Source organism: Calypte anna, chromosome 1 (genome assembly GCF_003957555.1).
Source record: "Calypte anna isolate BGI_N300 chromosome 1, bCalAnn1_v1.p, whole genome shotgun sequence".
Taxonomy (NCBI): domain Eukaryota; kingdom Metazoa; phylum Chordata; class Aves; order Apodiformes; family Trochilidae; genus Calypte; species Calypte anna.
Window position 1 is genome coordinate 73,252,802 of NC_044244.1, and position 19,384 is coordinate 73,272,185.

General features: G+C 36.0%; 2 protein-coding genes across 3 annotated transcripts in view; one reads left to right on the plus strand and one right to left on the minus strand.

The window, feature by feature from the left end:
- ARL13B (ADP ribosylation factor like GTPase 13B) overlaps positions 1-19,384 on the minus strand; it is a 45,145-nt gene that overhangs the window by 23,966 nt on the left and 1,795 nt on the right. The window contains exons 2-4 of one of the 2 annotated variants that reach the window (XM_030444057.1): positions 17,550-17,719; positions 15,792-15,862; positions 12,362-12,611 (exon numbers count right to left, since the gene is read on the minus strand). In XM_030444057.1, the coding sequence (XP_030299917.1) occupies positions 12,362-12,611; positions 15,792-15,862; positions 17,550-17,608 (380 nt within the window). In that variant the 5' untranslated portion in view covers positions 17,609-17,719. The remainder of the gene's footprint in view (positions 1-12,361; positions 12,612-15,791; positions 15,863-17,549; positions 17,720-19,384) is intronic. The other variant, XM_030469654.1, reaches the window with a different exon arrangement.
- Positions 4,682-5,557, plus strand: STX19 (syntaxin 19). The gene has a single exon (XM_008494424.1). The coding sequence runs from the start codon at positions 4,682-4,684 to the stop codon at positions 5,555-5,557; it is 876 nt and encodes a 291-aa protein (XP_008492646.1).

The window sequence follows — 19,384 nt, forward strand, 5'->3', positions numbered from 1 at the left end:
TGTTCCTTAATTTCTTCAAGTCCTCTTCTTCTGGTGGACAGCAGTATGTTAAAATAAGTATAAGAAGGCATGAAAATTTCATTGAATATAAACTTTTGTGTCATGCATTTTAATGAAGGCACTGAATAACAAAGAAATAGTGAACAAAACTGCAGAAATAGTAAACAAACGGAAAAACAGAAAATAAACAAGTTTTGTTCAGTCAGTGGTTAGAGAGCATATCAAACAATTCATCAAAGCCAGAAGATTGACTTAAATCTAATTACAATCAGTAATAGAGTTCCATGTGACCAAATTACCTACTTAACAAATCCACTTGTATATTTTAATTTATTGCAGACCAAATCTCACATTTGGATGTAGGATACCTGTATACTGTGTCTAGTAATAAATTAGATAGGTGGGAGAATATTCTGTATGTCTGCTTTGGATCTTTCAACTTGTTTTTGTTTATTTGGGCTTTGGTTTTTTTGTTTGGTTGGTTGGTTTGGAAAAAAAAAATTGAGATTATGTAAACATTTCGATTTCCATCAGATCCATCGTTTTTGAAGTTAGGACATACTTTATCATCATAACTGCTTAATAATGGTGGGCCAGTCATCAGAATCTATTCTTCTTCTAGTCAGTTTGCTAAGGTAATTGCTGTAATAAAGACTTTCCCAGCCACATATAAGTATATGTATGAGGGATAGATAACCCTGAAAAGTAAACACAGTGAAATTATCAGACGACCATTGCAATGCTCTTGAAATGAATTTGACAAGGATGTGAAAAATGTGTTCCTGAACCTGCCAACAATATAGGAAGATGCCTACCAGAAGAACAAATACAAACTTAACCACCATCTGAATGAAAAAACACTGTTGGGGGGGAGGATGGGGAGTCTTTCTAGAAAAAAAAGGTGTACCTGTGACAAAACTGAAATGCTGCATATGTAATCCTACTTTTTGACCCCAAATACACGTATGAAAACACAACAGTAATCCTTGAACTCCAAGTACAACTTAGGAAATGAGTACAACTGGGCCTTATTATTCCTCTTTTCTCTTCCTTACATCTCCAACATCATCCCCAAATCTCTCCTGTAGCCCTGTCTGTTCTTGGGTTGTTTTCAGCCTTAGGATGCTTTGCAGTGTAGAAAGAAGGCACAGTGCCACATCAGTTTGACTAGTTACTGAAGTTACTAAAGCAACACCATTTTTACTGATTATCTTTTATTAACGATCAACTAAAGCTTGTGATTTTGGCTCCAAACATATGATTTTAGCATCAGTTTAGGCAGAAGATGACACAGTACTATTTCTGCCTGAGAAAGATGGGCAAACCTCACGAATGCTCTTCAGATTTTTATGTGTAATAGCATTTAGGACAATTTCTAAACATCGGCAATAATTTGAAGCTGGAGTTTAACCACCTAATGCTTTCCTATCTACTGACTTGTTTTGTCTTTACTGCAGCCCTCTTAGCTACTTTAACCACAGTTTTTCAGCCTTTGATGAATTAAAGGTCTGATAAAGATCAGCTATGCTGTGTTGATTTTTAGTTTCAGAAGAATCATCTTCTAAAATGTATTTTTTTCATGTATGGGACACACTAAATCACTGGTAAATACTTAAGTTCACATATTCACTTTACTCAGTTCTAAATGAATAGACATTCTCCTTCTATTGACAAGAAACTTCAAGGAAATAGTTCTTTCATCTCAAAAGAACAGCAGGACTTGCCCCTATACACATACACAAACACGCAGGACAACGACAAGGTCTCAATATGAAGAAAGCTTGTTGTGGAACACTAAAGAAGTCAAGTCAACAATTTCCAAGGTTACCTTTGTCATGAAGACATCCTTATTTATTTGAAACCAGCATGTATTTCAGTTGCCAGTATAATCAACCACAGTTATTGGCAAGCACATTCAGTGGCAGGTTTTAAAGGCAAGCCTGGTAGGATAAAAGATACAAAACCAGAGCTCAATTGCATACATTCCACTCTTTAGTGAGACTGATTGTTAAACAAGAAAAAAAATCCATCAGCAGCTCTCAAGTACTTTCTGCTTACTTCTCTGCAACTTTGATATTTGAGAATATTTGCAGATTTGCAATTTTGTTGCTTTTCTTTTTGTTTTTTTTTTTTCCTCTCCCAAGGAATACAACTATTTCAAGAGCAATGTATCCAAAACATTGAAAAGTACAGGTCAACTGTTAATGGATACACAAATGGAAGATGAAGCCCAGCATGGTTCGTATGCTCCTATGTTTAATTTACTTTCATACCACAGAAATTTAATCATACAAAAAATTGGTAAAGTGCCCTTTCCAGAAATTGTACTGTGTTCAGAAGGAGTAACTGGATGACTACCTGCGTGTTTTAAAGCTTTCCAGTAAGTACTTGTTTTCTTAGATACAAGACAGTTCTGCCACCTCAAATCATAAGCATTAATATCGCTCTTAGAACTTGCTTTTAATCACAGGCTTGTCAAGCCATTCTAAATTAACATGGGTCAACAGATGTGTTAGGCTAGACTAAGAGATTTTCAGGTCACTTCTCTGAAGCTTTGTTTAGCACTCTCGGTTCCTTTCACATGCCCCAGACTGAGCTTTCCCTGCAGCAGTCTCGGTGGTGCCAAGCAGCTTTGAAACATTCCTAAAGAATGTTATCTTGAAGAAATTGCTCAACTTCTGCTGTCAGGAGGTACACAGCAAGTTAGGCAATGAAGAGGAATTACTGTTACAAAATTAACACATGCTGCATTTTCTCCACCCCAAAATAATGTTTTCCAATAAATTCCTATCAAGCTTGCCTGATCACAAGTCTCAGTACATTACTGTAACTTTAATGACCAAAAGGCTTTTTGGGTTCTCTTGATGTGAATCAACATTGAGTTCTGATACTAAGGCATTAAGGGTGAAGGCAGGGGGAGGAAGGCAGTAAAGGAAATGCACACCAGGGAAGAACATTAATGTTTTTTCTTACTATTGATCCCTGTAGCATTTCAAGTTTGGTTTTGTTTTTTTTCTTTCAGCTAATCCTTCTGCAGAGTCAGATTTAAGTCTGTGGAAAACGTGTTCACACTGTTCAACTCCATGACTTATATTATACAAAAACCTTTTTAGGGACTTCAAATATGCATAAGGGAGCAGAAATACCACAGCAGTATCATTTGAAGCTTTCCAAATGTAACAGAATTACTTGAACATTGACAGGCTACTGGATTGATTCTTAGCAGTTACTACAAATGCACTCTTTTGGATACTAGAGAGAAATACTGCATTTACTACCAAAAAAAAAAGTTAAGATCTTTAGCATTGGAGTTTAAGAAATGCTCCTATAAAAATCTACTATTTCAGAAGACTGCTCTGAAACCTTTGAAAGCAGCTGAAAGATACTACTGTACTGTTAAAAGTTTATGTTTGAACAGCCCTTTGAAAGATATGCATTTGCCTTAACAAGAAGACTCCAAGTGAAAATTCCATCATTTTCCAGTCCTTAACATTTTACTTTACTAGAATTTTCCATTGATCATTATGGTCCCAAAACATTCATATAGAATTAGAGGAAAACACTTTCTCCTAAAATTAAAAATAGCTGCATTTTGATAATCTCTAAAACATACACAATGGAAAGTTTCTCTTAATTATATCTCTGGTAAAGCTAGCACAAGAGCTAGGGTAGAAAACATAACTAAATCCACTTTCTATTAAATAAGAAACAGTACTGAGTTTTATGCCACTATGGTGCATAAATTATATTTGCATAATTTTTATTAAGACTGCAAATGTAAGAATAGATTACAGTAATCCAAAAAAGGCTTACAAAATCTTCATGCTGCAACATTAGTGATATGGACCCACCTCTATGAAAACTCACAACATTAAAAAAATTATTTCAAGCTAAATTATTACACTTCTGTTTTGCTGTAGAGTTAACTACTTCAGTTACCATTCAGTTTAACTCCCCAGGCAAAGAAAAGAAAGAAAAATGGAAGAAGGTTTTTCAGTGTGGCAAAACTAGAAGCGTAAAGTAGTTTATCCATGCCAGAAGTCAGATAGACTGATTCACAACATAAGTCTGTCACAACCTTAAAAGCTGAGGTGTGTTTCCTATTGAGAATCCAAAAAGGGAGCAGCAGATTTCCAAAAAGTTTTAAAAGTTGATTAGTTTTCATGAAAAAGGAATTAAAATATGAGTTTGAATTACTCCTCTCTTCCTAGAACAGAACTCTTGTCTGCAAGACATGTTACTTATTGTTCAGTATTCTGGGCTCTACACCACAAATCTACCACAAAAATGGGCTTGGGCTATGTGTCACTTTATGTGGATGAGCAGTAGAGTGAAGCAGCTGAGGGATTCTTTTAAAAATACCCATCTGAAAATAAATTAAAAACTTTAAGTTATGTTTAAATCCTACAGAAAGTGAATTAAATGGTGGAGTGCAGTGATACCACCTACCTTATACATTTGTTCACAAGAACTACCACTTGCAATTCAATGCTACTTCACTTTTGCACAGAGGGAAGCAGCTCCAAAACCTCTTTTCATGCATAGATAACTGCTAACCTTAACTGTTGTTACACTTTGTTGTTAACTGTTGTTACACTTCGACTACAGGGAAACAAGAGAAAAATATAACTGTATTGCAAGAGGGGAAAGAAACCTGAAAAAAACCTTGAACACATAAAAGATGAGAGACCGCCTCCAAGAGCTTAAATTGAGAGTAAAGGAACTACAGATAGCTGGAGAAAACAACAGTGCAATTGTACAAGAAGAACAGGAGGAGTTTGAACAGCAGGCCATTATTTATGAAAGGGAACCCATAACCGAACGGCACTTGCATGAAATCCAGAAGCTTCAGAATGAAATTAGTAATTTGGTGGAGGAAGTTAATAAATTCAGTCAACAACAGAAAAGCCTACTATCTTCAATGAGAAGATTCAGTGTTCTGAAAAAAGAATCTAACATAGCAAGAGAAATAAAAATTCAAGCAGAGCACATAAGTAAAAGTTTGGATGAACTGTCAAAAACAGTGAAAAAAGCTGAAAATGAACATGGGCCATCACGTGCCACAGTAAGAATTTTAGCTTCCCAGCATGCTTTCTTATCCCAGCGCTACCTAAATGCCATGCTCTCATACAACGATGCTATCACTGTTAAACAAGAGAAATGCAGGAGATTTATCGTCCGACAGCTTGAAGTAGCTGGTAAAGAGGTATCTGAAGAAGAAGTCAATGACATGCTCCAACAAGGAAAATGGGAGATTTTCAATGAAAATCTGCTCACTGAAGTCAAAATTACCAAAGCTCAGCTTTCAGAGATTGAACAGAGACACAAAGAACTAGTCAATCTGGAGAACCAGATAAAAGACTTAAAGGAACTTTTTATGCAGATATCGGTTCTGGTGGAGGAGCAAGGGGAGATGATCAACAACATTGAAATATGCATGAACAACACTATAGAATACACTCAAGAATCTAAAGAAAAATTTGGGCTTGCAGTCAAGTATCGAAAAAGAAACCCTTGCAAAGTAATATGCTGCTGGTGTTGTCCATGCTGCAAATGATAAAAAAAAAATAAACTCTTTGAAATACCAATGGTTCCTATTTAATAAACTGATTTTGAAAAGCCATATCAGGGATCCCTTGATTCCTTCATTTTTCTTCCCATTTTCCCTTCCTCAGAGCTTTCAGGAGAAAATGCATCTGTTTTTCCAAATACAGTGAGAAGAATGCAAAGAATTTTATGGTTTCAGAGAAACAAACACTAGGGAAAAGAGTATATCAACACAAGTGACTCTTTTTTTTCATCCTTCACTCAGATTTAAACAATGTGGCAACAAACTATGTAAGCTTATGGGAAGCATTGAAAATACTGTTAATGTCAGATAGGCTTCAATGGTTTAGGTAGTTTTTACAAAGTAATAATTAGAATTTTTTATTGTCTTGCACGTTTTTTAGCAATCACATTTATTTGGTTCAAATTCTAAGATGATTTTTTTCCAGGAATCTGAAATTCTATCAAAAATGTAAACAAAGCAAGACAACATCCAGTCACAATCCAGTAACATCATGCCTAAACCAAACAAGATGTCAGAAAACAGTTCTCAGAAATGTTTCAATAGGAAAAGTTACTTCCATGCTTAATAACCGAATTAACATCATGAAATGAAGATTGTATTTTATTAGGACAGTGTGTACGGTCTTATGGAATGCAAACAGACATTGGATTATTTTAATAACACAATGATGTATTTCTCAGAGGTAGGAGTCAAGCTGATGTTTTCTGAACACATTAAAGACCACTAGCAGCAGAAGACCTACTCACCAGACCTACTGCGATATTTGTTAGCAGCCTGCTGAGAAACCAAGCATTCATAAACTTACATAAAGTTACTTACCTCTTCATTAAGATAGAGATAAGACACATTAGTACTGTGTAGCCTATCTATATATGCAGTTGCCTCTGCAGTCTTGCTTTCATTAGTACAAAAATGAAGGAAAAAATGAAAAAAAAACCAAGAATAAAAAAACCCCCAAACCAAAAACCACAACAAAAACACAACTCTATCCTTATAGGAATAAATAATCTAGAACCAGAGAACGATTTAGGTTAAGAAGAACTTCTGAGGAACATCTAGACAAACCAGTTGGTCAAACTCTCACTCAAATCATGGCAGAGGTTCCCTGGTTGTACTCTTGTCCACCATTTCTCATCCTACCACCACACCTCTGAGAAGACCTTTGTTGTGTTACCTTCACACCCTAATAGTAAGCAGCAGAAAGCTCTCTCCCTTAGTTTCTTCATCTTAAGTACAAAAAAGAACAACTTTCTGACTCTCCTCACATGTCACACACTCCTACACCAAGCTGTACACCCTAGAGTATAATCAAAATTCATCTTCACCGTCTTATTGTAGTGGGAATTCCAGAACCAAAAACAGTGTAAAAAAACCAACAACAACCAAACCCAAAATAAACCAACCAAAAAAACCAACAAACCCCCTCCCAAACTCTAAAATCAAACACCAAACCAGGTATTTATTTTTTAATTCCTTTAAGCTGTACAAAGACACAATCAATATCACTATATCTGGATGCATCAAGTTGCCACTAAAATTAACTGCTGTTAGAGTACACTCAGAGGTCTGAGCCTTAAAGTAAAAAAAAAAAGTAAAAAGTAAAGTAAAAAAGTAGAGACCAAAAAATGAAATTAGATAATGACACCACCGATACTATTCCATTAGTTTCCCTTAACTGTTACATATCTGGAAGTTACCTTCAGATTCCAAGGGCAGAGTATAAAAAAGCAATACAGAGAAAAAAACTGAGGTAAACATACTCATATAAATATATATTTGTATATATATATTTGTGTATTTCTATAATATACACAGAAACATCCACTACACAGCAACACCACCCCATCTTATTTTCCCGTTATAAAAACAAATGTACATAACAGGACTCTACTTCTCTCGTGAGCCTATAAAAAGAAGACATTATGGTACTTCTGTGAAGGATTATTGCAGCCAATGCTGACAGAAGAGAAAACCAAAATGCCACAGACATCACCTTTTTACACAGCATTGCCCAAGGATGAGAGTTTACAACAGCATCCTTATCTGAGAAAAAAGCATGATCCTGATCTAGCCCTCCCTCTTCACACCAAAGAGATGTTTCTTTGAAGTAAATATGGTCTCATTAAACAAGATCAGTACTTTAGATGATAGAAGAAAACTCAAGCTTCAGTAATATTCAGGAAAACAGCTGCCTATCCATACGCAAATAAATAATTCAAGTAGTTTTCAGCTGTGTATTGGTACAAAAATGCAAAAACAGAAGTAAAACTCTGCAGAACATCTGAGAAGAGAGAAAATCAGGAAGACATGTGCAAAGCTTTTTCTTAATACAAGCACTATCAACTGAAGATAACTAATCTTAACTACAACTTACATTGTCATAATGAGAATTTGATATTGAAACTATGCAGGCTGTAATGACTAAAACAATTTCAGTTTGGTTTTGTTTTTTTTCCCCAGTTACATATTTATGCAGAAGAGCACACAATTTAAAGCAAGTTGCTAGTATTCTAATAATTCTAATAAGAAATGTGAAGTACTAATAGGTAGAATTCCTCTCCACCAAAGATGAAGAAAGCAGCTTTCTACTAAACAACAACAAAACATCAGGACAGTAATTTCTCTCTCTGGTATAAAAATATCAGACAAAACACAAGAAATTGTATTTCCTCTCATATATGTTTTGTGTCAGACTAACCCTCTCTGGAAAAAAACCCCAAATAAACAAAAAACCCAAACAACAATACAACCAAGCCACCACAAAAAAACCCCAACCAACCAGCTAACCAAGCTTTTGTATTTGCCTACATAATATGAAGTGTAAATATTTCTTTCTGATAAAAGGGCAAAACAATTAAAAAATTAGAAAATTTAAACTTGCATACCTCTATGTCTTGAGGATGCTGACAGAAGAACTGCCCATGAACATAAGAAGTCTTACTTTCTACAACTCAATTTTCCCATACATAAGACTGATTAACTACTTAAGCACTTGAGTGTTAAACAAGGCCTACACAAGAAAAGCAAACAAATTAATTAGTGACACGGAATAAAAAAAAAAAAAAGAAGCCAATAGAAATTCTAACATCTTCACATAAATTGTACTCAAGTAACAAGTTAATAACAGCCAATGCCATCAGCACTTTAGGAAAATGCCAAAATGATACTGTGATACCTCCATCAGTGGTGACATATAAAAAGATGCCACAGTAGCATTTTGATTTAAAGCAAGTATCGTGCTGAAGGATACCAAAACTCTTATATTCCCATGTGACTGTAATATAGTGTCTTGTACCAATTCAGCCTATTCTCTTTCCTGGCTATTTGGCCTCCATTCCTCCTTAAGCAGTGCTCAGTACAACATGCACAGGTGTCCTGTTGGATTAGGGCACACAGCATGCAACAGACAGGGATGGAAGAAAAGATGGCAAAAGGAAGAATGGGACAGTAACTTCAACGCTGCTTGCTCTGTAATGAAGACTGCATCTCAAATGCTTTGTTAATAGATCCTGTTGTTCATTATGAAATGCTAGCCATCCACCCCCAATAATTCACACTTGTATCTTCCTAGCAGTACTCACAGTAGGAAGTTATTTTGAACAAAATACAGCTAAGATGGCACGCGGTGGCATTAATTGAGATTAATTCTCAGTGCTTTTCAGAAAGGAGCGTTGCTTGTTTTGGCAGATGTAAAGTAAAGTAGGAAGAATATTCTGAGGAAATCTCGTGTTATGCAAAGAAATAATAGAAATTGCATATTTACTGGGAAAAGCTAGCATTTAAGAAAAATACATTTTGAACTCTATGAAAAAAAGTACCTTTTTTCAGAATAAAACACATTTTTCAGAGACCTATTCTCCTGGAAAGATTTTTTAAAAGTATTTATTGTGGATATAATTTTCCATTTTCTTCATGAAAGAATCAAGAGCCTCATTTGCACACCACTCTGTACATTATGATTAAAATACTTTTATTAAACACATAGTCCTAGCTGAAGAACATACATAGTCTCGTTCTTCCACCTCTTTTCCTTTTATTCTCCCAAATACACAATTTAACCTAGTTGGGTAATAAATTACAACTATGTTGTCTTTGTGGACAGTACCAGAGAATAAGCTCTGGCCCCTGGATATCCAGTATGGACTTAGATCCGTGATCAATATTTGAAGTGAACAACTTTTGGATATCCCCTTCTGGAAAGGACTGATCACATCCATGCTAGAGCACCTGACCCTAATATCTTGGGGACTGTGTGTGATGTCTCCCTAGCCTTAGGATTTACATATATAAAATTATTTTCTTCTCAATTCAGTATGTCCAAAATAATGAACTGTATCTTATGAATAGTGAACTGTATCTTATGAAAATTTTTTCATGCTGAAACACACTTTTAGTTTTGGTGACCATAGCATGAGGGCACACAGCATGCATGATGTGATGATGCAGTGCTAGAGACCTGTCCTGATTTATTAGGAGCTGAAATTGGTGTGGTCTACACCCTTAGTACCTGTCCAAACTACAGTGTTATACAGACATGCCTCTTCAGGAAGAAGAAGGACATGCAATTGTTTCTCTCCAAGAAGAAACAAGAGAATAAGCTACCACACACACAGTATGGCTCATCGTAGTGACTGCACCCAAAGAACAAAACAAAAAAGGTGAGAGAGAGGAGTGAATGATTAAATCTCTCCATGTACACAAACCATATAATTACTGTGCTGTTCTAAATTGAATAATAAAAAAAAAAATCTAAATTGTCCACTGCGTGTCAGACTTCCAAGCCTTTCCTGGTGGCCATTAGTTGTATCACTGTTGAATTTTTTCCTTGTTTTTTTGGGTTGGGGTTTTTTTTTGTTCATTTGTTTGTTTGTTGGGTTTTTTTGTTGTTTTGTGTTTTTTTGTTGGGTTTTTTTTTGGGGGGGGGGGGTTGGATTTTTTCTGTTGTTGTTGGTTGTTTTTTTTGTAGGATTTTTGCAACTCCAGGTCCACATCAGCGAATGATAGCTAAAACCTGAAACTGAATGCACCTACAGAGGACTTAATGAATATACAGAGCAGTGAACAAATCTGCCACCATGTAGCAATTGGTTGACACCAGAGCATCACTACTCATTAAAAGCACAAGGCCTTTTCTATTAGCTTTAAATTCTTTACCATGTCACAGAAACATTACATTACTGCACTGCCCAAGCACAAATACAATCTGTGCAGAGAAATTATTGAGAGCAGCCTCAAGGAGTACTTGAGGGGTGTTGGTTAGTGAAAAATTCAAAACAAGCAGCCATTATGTCCTTGCAGCCCAGAAAGCCAACTGTATCCTGGCTGCAGCAAAAGAAGCATGACAAGCATGCTGAGAGCTAATTACTTCCCTCTATTCCACTCTTGTGAGCCCCACCTGGAGTACTGTGTCCAGGTTTGGAGTCCCCAACACAAGAGAAGGGCCATGAAGATAACCAAAAGCTGGAGCACCTCTCCTGTGAAGACAGACAGAGAGATCTGGGGTTGTTCAGCATGGAAAGAAGGCTCCTCCCTGGAGACCTTAGAAAAACTTCCATTATCTGAAGGGGCTACAAGAAAGCTGAAGAGGGACTTTTTACAAGGACATGGAGAGACAGGTTTTAAGCTGAAACAGGGTAAATTTAGATTAGATATTAAAGAAATTCTTTCCCATAAAGGTGGTTAGACACTGCAACAAGCTGCCCAGGGAAGCTATGGATGCCCCCTCTTTGGGCAGCGTTCAGGTCCAGGTTGGGTGGGGTTTTGAGCAGCCTGGTCTAGTGGGAGGTGTCCCTGCCCATGGCAGAGAGGCTGGAACTATATGATTTTCAAGACCCCTTTCAATCCCAACAAATCTGTTTCTATGATTCTGGAGGTCTTACATCCCCCTGAAAAAAATACTGTCCTGAAAAAACACTGCAAACCTTTGCATTTTATTTTTTAACTCCAAAAGGGTAACTCATCCTCAAAGACCTTTTCTTAGGCTAAATTAATGAAATGCATTATTTCCACAAACATGAAGCATAATATTTTACAAAACCTAGTTTTTAAGCATAGAAGTTCATGCATCTATCTGTTCTATAGAAAAATGTCTCCAGAAATGTTGAAACTTTGACTTTTTATTAATTAAAACACATGAACTAAAACAAAAGCACATGCCAAATACTATTAAAGTAAATCTTACTTAATGACTTTGCTGATCATGTATCAGTAGCACCACCGTGTGTTAGGAGAACAAGACGTTTATTGCTGTGAGATTACTGGTATTGCAGAATATAATGAAACATTCATAATTTAACTAACAGATACATGCCTGAATAGCACTATTTTCACAACGTGTCACCATGTCAAACTTGCAGGGCCTTTAACCTATCACACAATTTCAAGTAATATTAGAATTTAAAGAGTTTAAAAAATAAAAAACAACACACACACCACATTATTTTTCCACAGCTAACGAAAGAGAAAATAAATAAATAAATATCCCTAATCTGAGATGCAACGAATGGATTCAGTATATCATCATGTACAACCCATGAAGGAAGGAAGAAAGAAACAAAAAAACAAAAACAAACAAACAAACAAAAAGGCTTTGTTCACTGGTATGATATTTAGAATGGCATAAATATTTCAGAAATACTATAAAACTGATTATAATATTGCTCCTTAATGCAGATTCCACAGTACTGGAATCCTTTATACTTCTGTTTATACTATACACAAAGACTTCTTTAGGAGCTGTATTGAGGGTCAAAACTTCAGATCAGGAGAGTATTTATTAAGATTACTTACACTAACACAGGTTTTCCTGATATCTTAGGGCTGTTTAAAACTTCTATCATGGCTTGCTTTGTTTCTTCCATTCTTTCAATGTCACTGGAATCCACGACAAATATTACACCATAGGATTCTGCGTAGTAATTTCTCCAGATATTTCTAATTCGTTTTCCACCTCCTAAATCAAAGATGGTGACTTCAAAGCGTCCCTGTTTCAGGTTAATCTTGGAAAAGCCAACTGTCGGAGCCACGTCTTCAGGAGACTCTATGTTAGAGTTCAAAGAAGAAAACATTCAGTACAAAGTGCCCTCAGCTATTTAAAGAGGATTTTACAATGTAATTTGTGCAGCAAAATTAATAATTTAAAAACATAAGGCAACCCTCCCTGTTATGCGACAGCATATTGCTAACCACATTTTTTACATTAAAATTTTCCCTCTCCTTATGTAATTTCAAATTCTTGTAATGTAAATGGCTGAGGGAGTAATGCATTAATATAGACAGGAGCAGCAGGGCAGGGGAAGAAAAAAAAAATACAAAAATGCAGTTTTAGATATTTACCATCACAGTTGTATTGCAGTGGTGTTCGGTGTACTGCAGTTTCTACTTTCCCCCTCATCACCTGTGCTCCCATCTACACAGCTATATAGCATTTGCACAGTGATAATCAATTTTAGAGAAGAACAAACAAAACAATAAATGCATTATGAACTGGGAAGCCTTGTGCTCTGCCATATTTCTTCTTTTTCCCTCATGGTTGCCAAAATAGCTTCAAAAGTTCAAAATAAGGGTGGAGATGAAATGACTGATCCCATGTTCTTCTGAGACATAAGCTAATTGCTTCCCCTTATTCATGACCAAATTTTGGCCTTTGGCCTTTACTATTTTGCTATTTTCTTTTTTTTTTTTTTTTTAATCCATGTAATATGTGAAAAAAACACTATATAATTAATGCTTGCCTGCTGTTTCCCTTTTCAGAGGGCAAAGAAAGCCTGTACTTGCCTCACACTACTAACTATTAAGCATCTCTGCAAGCCTGAGTTAATTTGATCTCTGCAATTGTTTTATGTAGCTTGGTATCAAAAGGCAGGAGAAATGAAAATAAAGCTCAGCTTGTTGAGACAAAGAAATAAAGGTATGGTCAAAAGCACTGAGCTTTGAAGAGCAGGACAGAAGCTGAATCACCATCAGTCTTCAGCTTCCATATTCCTTTTTTTGAGAGAATCCTTCACACAGTCAAGAAGGGGATTCACAACAGACCTCTTGGCCAGAACAGTGTAAACCAAGCCTCCAATAAGAGAGGGGGCTGGGATCCCCATTTGTGAAAAAGTACAGCTTCATAACTCTGCAGACTTTATTTTGAATTATGTTTTGCACTGTGAAGCATAAATATATGCTCTTATAGGAGAAAATAATGTAAATATGAGGACTGGTTAAGGGTGAAAGTTATTGACAGTGCTAAATGTAAGAAGTTATATTGCTCAAACATCTGCTCCTATTGTACAGTGAAGTCTCTTCACTGTAAAACAAGGGTCTGCTATATAAGCTGCAGAACCACTTTGGCAAATACGACTCTGGTAACCATGCTGACTTGCTCAGGCTTAAGAGTCTTAAGAACTGAACAGGCTTAAGAACTGAAATATATTTGGTTTCTGCTAAAACCTAGCCATTCTAACTGCAGTCTCAACCTACAGGCTGTATGACTGTTGCTTAGCAAAAAATACTGTTTTATCAACGCTGAAAACTAAAGGTTGCAATCTCTGCAAGCCCTGCTAAGGAAAACATAACTAAATTGCTTTCTAAGGGAAGACCTATTCATGCCCTAGGAAACAGTCATAGAAGTCAGAACTATCTTTTCCTGAAATTTCTCTTCTGAAATACCCATCTGTATCTTTTAGAAATAACCATCACATCTAGCTCATAAAGGCACTGAAGTCAATTTGGAAACAGAATGGAAGGCTAAATAATGATTCACTCATATTTTCAGAGCAAATGTTCAGAAATATGAGAGAATAGTAATAACTTTACTCGCACGTTAGCAAGTCCATGAACTTACACAACATGTAAACAAAGTCAAGATGGAATCTCAAAGTCTGCCTAAGCAGAAGTTCATTCTTGTTACCACACAAATTGAAAATTATTTAGAAAGATCCCATAAGTGGAAAAAAAAACCAACATAGAGAACTTCGGCTTTTGTGGGCACAAGTTTTATCTCAAATTATATCTTGCTTGCATGTGTCACTGGATGGTGCAAATACCCTCCAAAATCAAGTCATCTTTTACTGAAGTACCTAGAAAACTGCTAGTGCTTTTCTCGTGATATATAAGGATAAAAGATTGTATCACTAGAACCTCCTTTATGCTATTTATACATGCAATTTTCTTCTATTGAATACATACACGCAACACTGATTTTTATATGAAGTTTACTGATATATGCATGTACTGGCTGGTCACCTGAAAGCGTATGTACACAAGAAAAAAACCAAACAAAACAGATCAGATCCATTCACTTCTCTAACGTATACCAAGATGTGAAACTTAATTACTCAGAATATTTTGTATCACTGCATTAATTCAAAGCAATTATTAATTAGAATGGCATCTGTAGCCTTCAAGATTTTTTGTTAAACTATCTGGCACTTCAAGAAGGAGACAGATGGCTTGCTTGTAGTAACAATGTTCCTATTTACTGAACTACGGGAAAAGCCTTCCTGTAGTCCAAAAATACCCTATGATGCTCACAAAATTTAAAGACAGAACAGATTTTGTTGAAATGCAGCATTTTGTAGAGTTTCCAATACAATAGCCAACTAAAGGCACATAAGTACCAATGTATGTTGAACATCTGGTCACAGTGTTTCCAAGATAATGAAATACCTCTAGTCTAATTATTTTAGTCTCAGTGGACTAAGGGCTCTAATGCTGCAGGGTCTAACCCCTTAAGATGCAGCTCTCTCAATACAACCTACCTTGCTTCTACACCTTACTATTACATTAGTAAAAAATGTAGCAGAATGGCAGCAACTTTTCTGAACAACCATTGTTTTGGTCTACATTAGCTCAACATGATGTTAAGTGCAGTGGCCAGTGAGCAAATGTGGAGCATACTCTCCATACTTCTTCTAAGCATAAAGTATATGACCAGGAACACCCATGTTAAGTCACTCTAGCCTGACTTGCCAGATATCAGAAATCTGATTCTTGGGATGTTTCAAAGGTAAGACCCCTTAATTTTTCTCTCAACTGCAGGTTTTCACACAACGAGCCCTGTAACATGCTCACTTTGGCAACCATACCCTCTGGGAAGTTTAGTTTCAACAATATGGAAGCAAGAGATGAATTAAGAGATGAAGCAATACTTTTAGTTTAAAATGTTGGAAAACAGTAATTATATTCTTTCTTTCAATGCTCCATTTAGATAACAAACAAGTGAATTGCTTACCTCCTTGAATTCCTCGAACTGTAGCAGTTTTACCAGCATTATCGAGACCCACCATTATTAGTGTCACCTTCCTCCATAAGGAGAAAAAAAAAAATTAGAATATTTTTTCCTCTAGCTAAACATCACTTATTTTATTAAGTGTTCCAATACACGCACAGCATATTTACCAAACAGTAGTAGAAAAAATAGGTATAAAAATACCAAGTATCAGGCATTATTACAATTGTGTATCTGGTGTTCAATATGTCAAACCATCTGATAAGACAGAACAGCAGAATGAGGTATGAAATGAGAAGTCTAATATTGTGCTGTAAGTTTCACATGAGACAATGATTTTTCTTTCAATTTTTATTTACTTGTTGAAATTTAATTTCATGGTACTGTAAATTTTACCCTTTTTTTTGGTTTTTTTGGTGTGGTCATGGTCTCTTCCACAATTCCTGTAATTGTATTTCCACTCTCCACCCCCTCTCTACCTCAAAGTTGTTCCTATAATAAAAAATTATTTCTGTCTCAACCAGTGCATCTGACAACACACAACACTTGTGTAGACAACATCTGGTGCTGTAAATAAGCAATACTTGTTGTGCCTTTCTATCAAGTGGGAGAGCTCTAGGCTGCAAACACACGTATCAGTGATGTTGAGTACATACAACACATTACCAAACTGATGCACAGTTTAGAATTTATACCAGGACAGGATTTTAAGCAAAGCTGTAGGAAAAACATATACCTCAGTTTTTCCTCCTATTCACAAAAACTCAAAGGCATCAAAGGAATTTGCTCAATTTTATGCCCCTTTAATTAAGGAATATTAAAAACGTTATTTCCCATCCTAAAGCTATAGAAGCGTTATACATGTTCAATAACTTTTATTTTGGAAGAGCCAAAAAGCCCTGAGAAAAGAACCTTAAAATGAACACTAGGATCACAGTAAATTGTACTTCAACAGTAAGCTAAAATCAGAACAGCTATGAACATTCATAAACCCACAAGTGTATATAATACATTGGTGGTGCCAGAAAGATATTAAAACCAATATAATTCTTTGAACAGCAGCCCCTTCTGTAAAACCTAAACTATGCAGCACCAAGGAGGAAATCTAGCATGACTGTGAAGCATAAAAAAAATGTGGTGTACCACTTACGTCCCTTCCCTATAGTTTCTCAATAGTTTAAAATACACAATGCACTACTGTGCAATTAGCAGAGGCTAACTGGAGAGAAAAGGATGCAGAATGTCAAAATAAAGTAACAGAAACAAATGAGAACAGTAGCATACCATAAGCAAGAACAGATGACCAGGCTACCCACAAATTGCAGTATTAAAATACTTAAGTAATAGTAAGAAAACCAGTATTACACTGGGGTTATAGTCTACTCCTTTTTAACACCTTATACTTCTCTGTCTTAATGCAAAAACTAAATCATTAAGACAGAAAACAAACATTCTAGCATCAACCCATAATGCCCAACCTGAGGAAATGGTGTGCAAAGAATTATAAATAAATAAGGTTCCAGAATTTGGAACCTTATACTTTTCTGCAGTCAGAAACAGAATACCTGAATTAGAGGTGATCAAAATTTCATTTTTAAGTTCAGAAGAAGAAGTTCTCTTGAAGAAAAAATGATGGAACTCATGTTGGAATTAAAAAACACTAATAATGTTATATAGCAAATAAAGGAAAATACAGGTGCGAGGACATGAAATACAGTTTGGGAAGATGAGCACAGAAATGTAAAATACTTTCACGTTTACCTGACAGGTTCCTGCCACCGTTTTAACCAGCTGCAGCAAGTGGCCATTAGACTGAACATCCCTCCTCAGCCATCCAGAGCCACAAAAGCTTCCAAAAATGATGCGGACAGGCCAAAACAACACACGATGACTGGAAGAGGGACTGCAAAGGCCCAGATGTTGTCTTGTCACTGTTAGCAAGGAAAAAACGACATACACAAGAAACGTTAGTTAGCCCCTATGTATAACTGTGGCAAGCCATTTCTGTTAAGAGCAGCCTGTATGTTCACAGCATGTCATATTCTGCCAGCCCTGTGACAGCTACATTGTGTCTTTCACTTTTCCATCCCCTCACTTCATATCTCTTTACATATCTGGGCAACAACAATGCAGTACTCATACAAAATAAGAATGCAGGACAACTGCACATAAAGAAACGACAGGTTCACAGTAAGACACTAACTCATAGCAGAGCTCTGATGATGGACTGAGAGTAAGAACCAATTTCAAGTGTAAATCTTGCAAGAACATAACAGGATAACACATTAAAAGCAAAGAATATCTTGCCTGTTAAATATATTCATTTTACTATCAATTTCTTTTACACAAAAAGATCCTACCACAATGAAACTGCATTCTCTAGTGAGTACATTGAGGAAGTGACAACCTAATACTTAGTAGCTGTCACTAAATAGAAGTATCAAGTATTTCCATCATTTTCAATAACTCAATAAATTTCAATAAAAATTGAGGAACTCTCCCTAAAAATCATATTCACTCCCTAACAAACTACTATAATTTAGATAACTTATACAGGTAAAAACCAGTAACTCCTCCCATCTTACTAAGTTCCTGTACTCAAGGATGCCTTTGGATCTGCCACCATTCAATGGCAGAAACAGGTCAGATTCCTTCCATAGCAGACACAACAGGTACTCTTTAAATATTTATATTCCATTATACAAGAACACCTGAGAATAGCTTCTCCACAAGAAACCTTAGACTGTAAAACAGAGAAGTTCCTAAAAAGGAGAGCAGGATGATTATAAGTATCAGAATCAGGTTCTTAAGAACCCAAAACACCTCAAAAAACCCTCACATGCCATGAAGCACGGTGCCTCAATCAACATGAAAATACCAATAAAACTAAATTTGAGAACATGGCTACTCCAATTTTCAACTAGTTCTGCCAAAAAGCAAAACGTAACAGCTCAATGAAAAACTCACAGATAAACAAGGAACATTTCCAGTGCCTGAGTATAATCATAGAACATTTTTCCTCTTATATTATGTGGATTGTCTAGCTTTGCAAAATGTCACAGAAGTACTCTCAAGCACAGATGTGTCCCATTGCATTCATATGGGATCGGTGTTATAAAGCTGGTTGAAAAGTAAAGAGCATCAGATAACTATAGCATAGCAGATGAATCTAGTTTAAATACAACACCCCAAAGGGTGGGGGCTATGCGACAAACAAAATAAACTACAAATAAGTTAGTTTCCAAAACATGCCACTATAGGAAGGGCATTGAACACTGTAGAGAAAATTATGGTAGAGAGCATAACTTAAAATGTTATTCTATTTTGGAGATACTGGCCCAAACCAGGACACTGAACTAGCAATAGCCTAAAAAAAAAAAAATTACCTTTGAATATGCATGGAATAAGTATTTTATGTTTCATTAACAGCATGCAGAAATTGTCTTAGATCTTGGATCTGCAAGCTTGAGCTCTTTATGTTTGTTGAGGTGAAGCAAAATAAACATGCCCAAATGCTCAGAAATACGTAAATATGTAAAACTGTGCAGTTAAGTGTTAAGGTCAAAGAACGTCAAAGATCCCACTTCCAGGTAAGA

What these genes read in the sequence shown, in the direction of transcription:
- STX19 (XM_008494424.1), top strand. Translation starts at nt 4,682, where the DNA reads ATGAGAGACCGCCTCCAAGAGCTTAAATTGAGAGTAAAGGAACTACAG.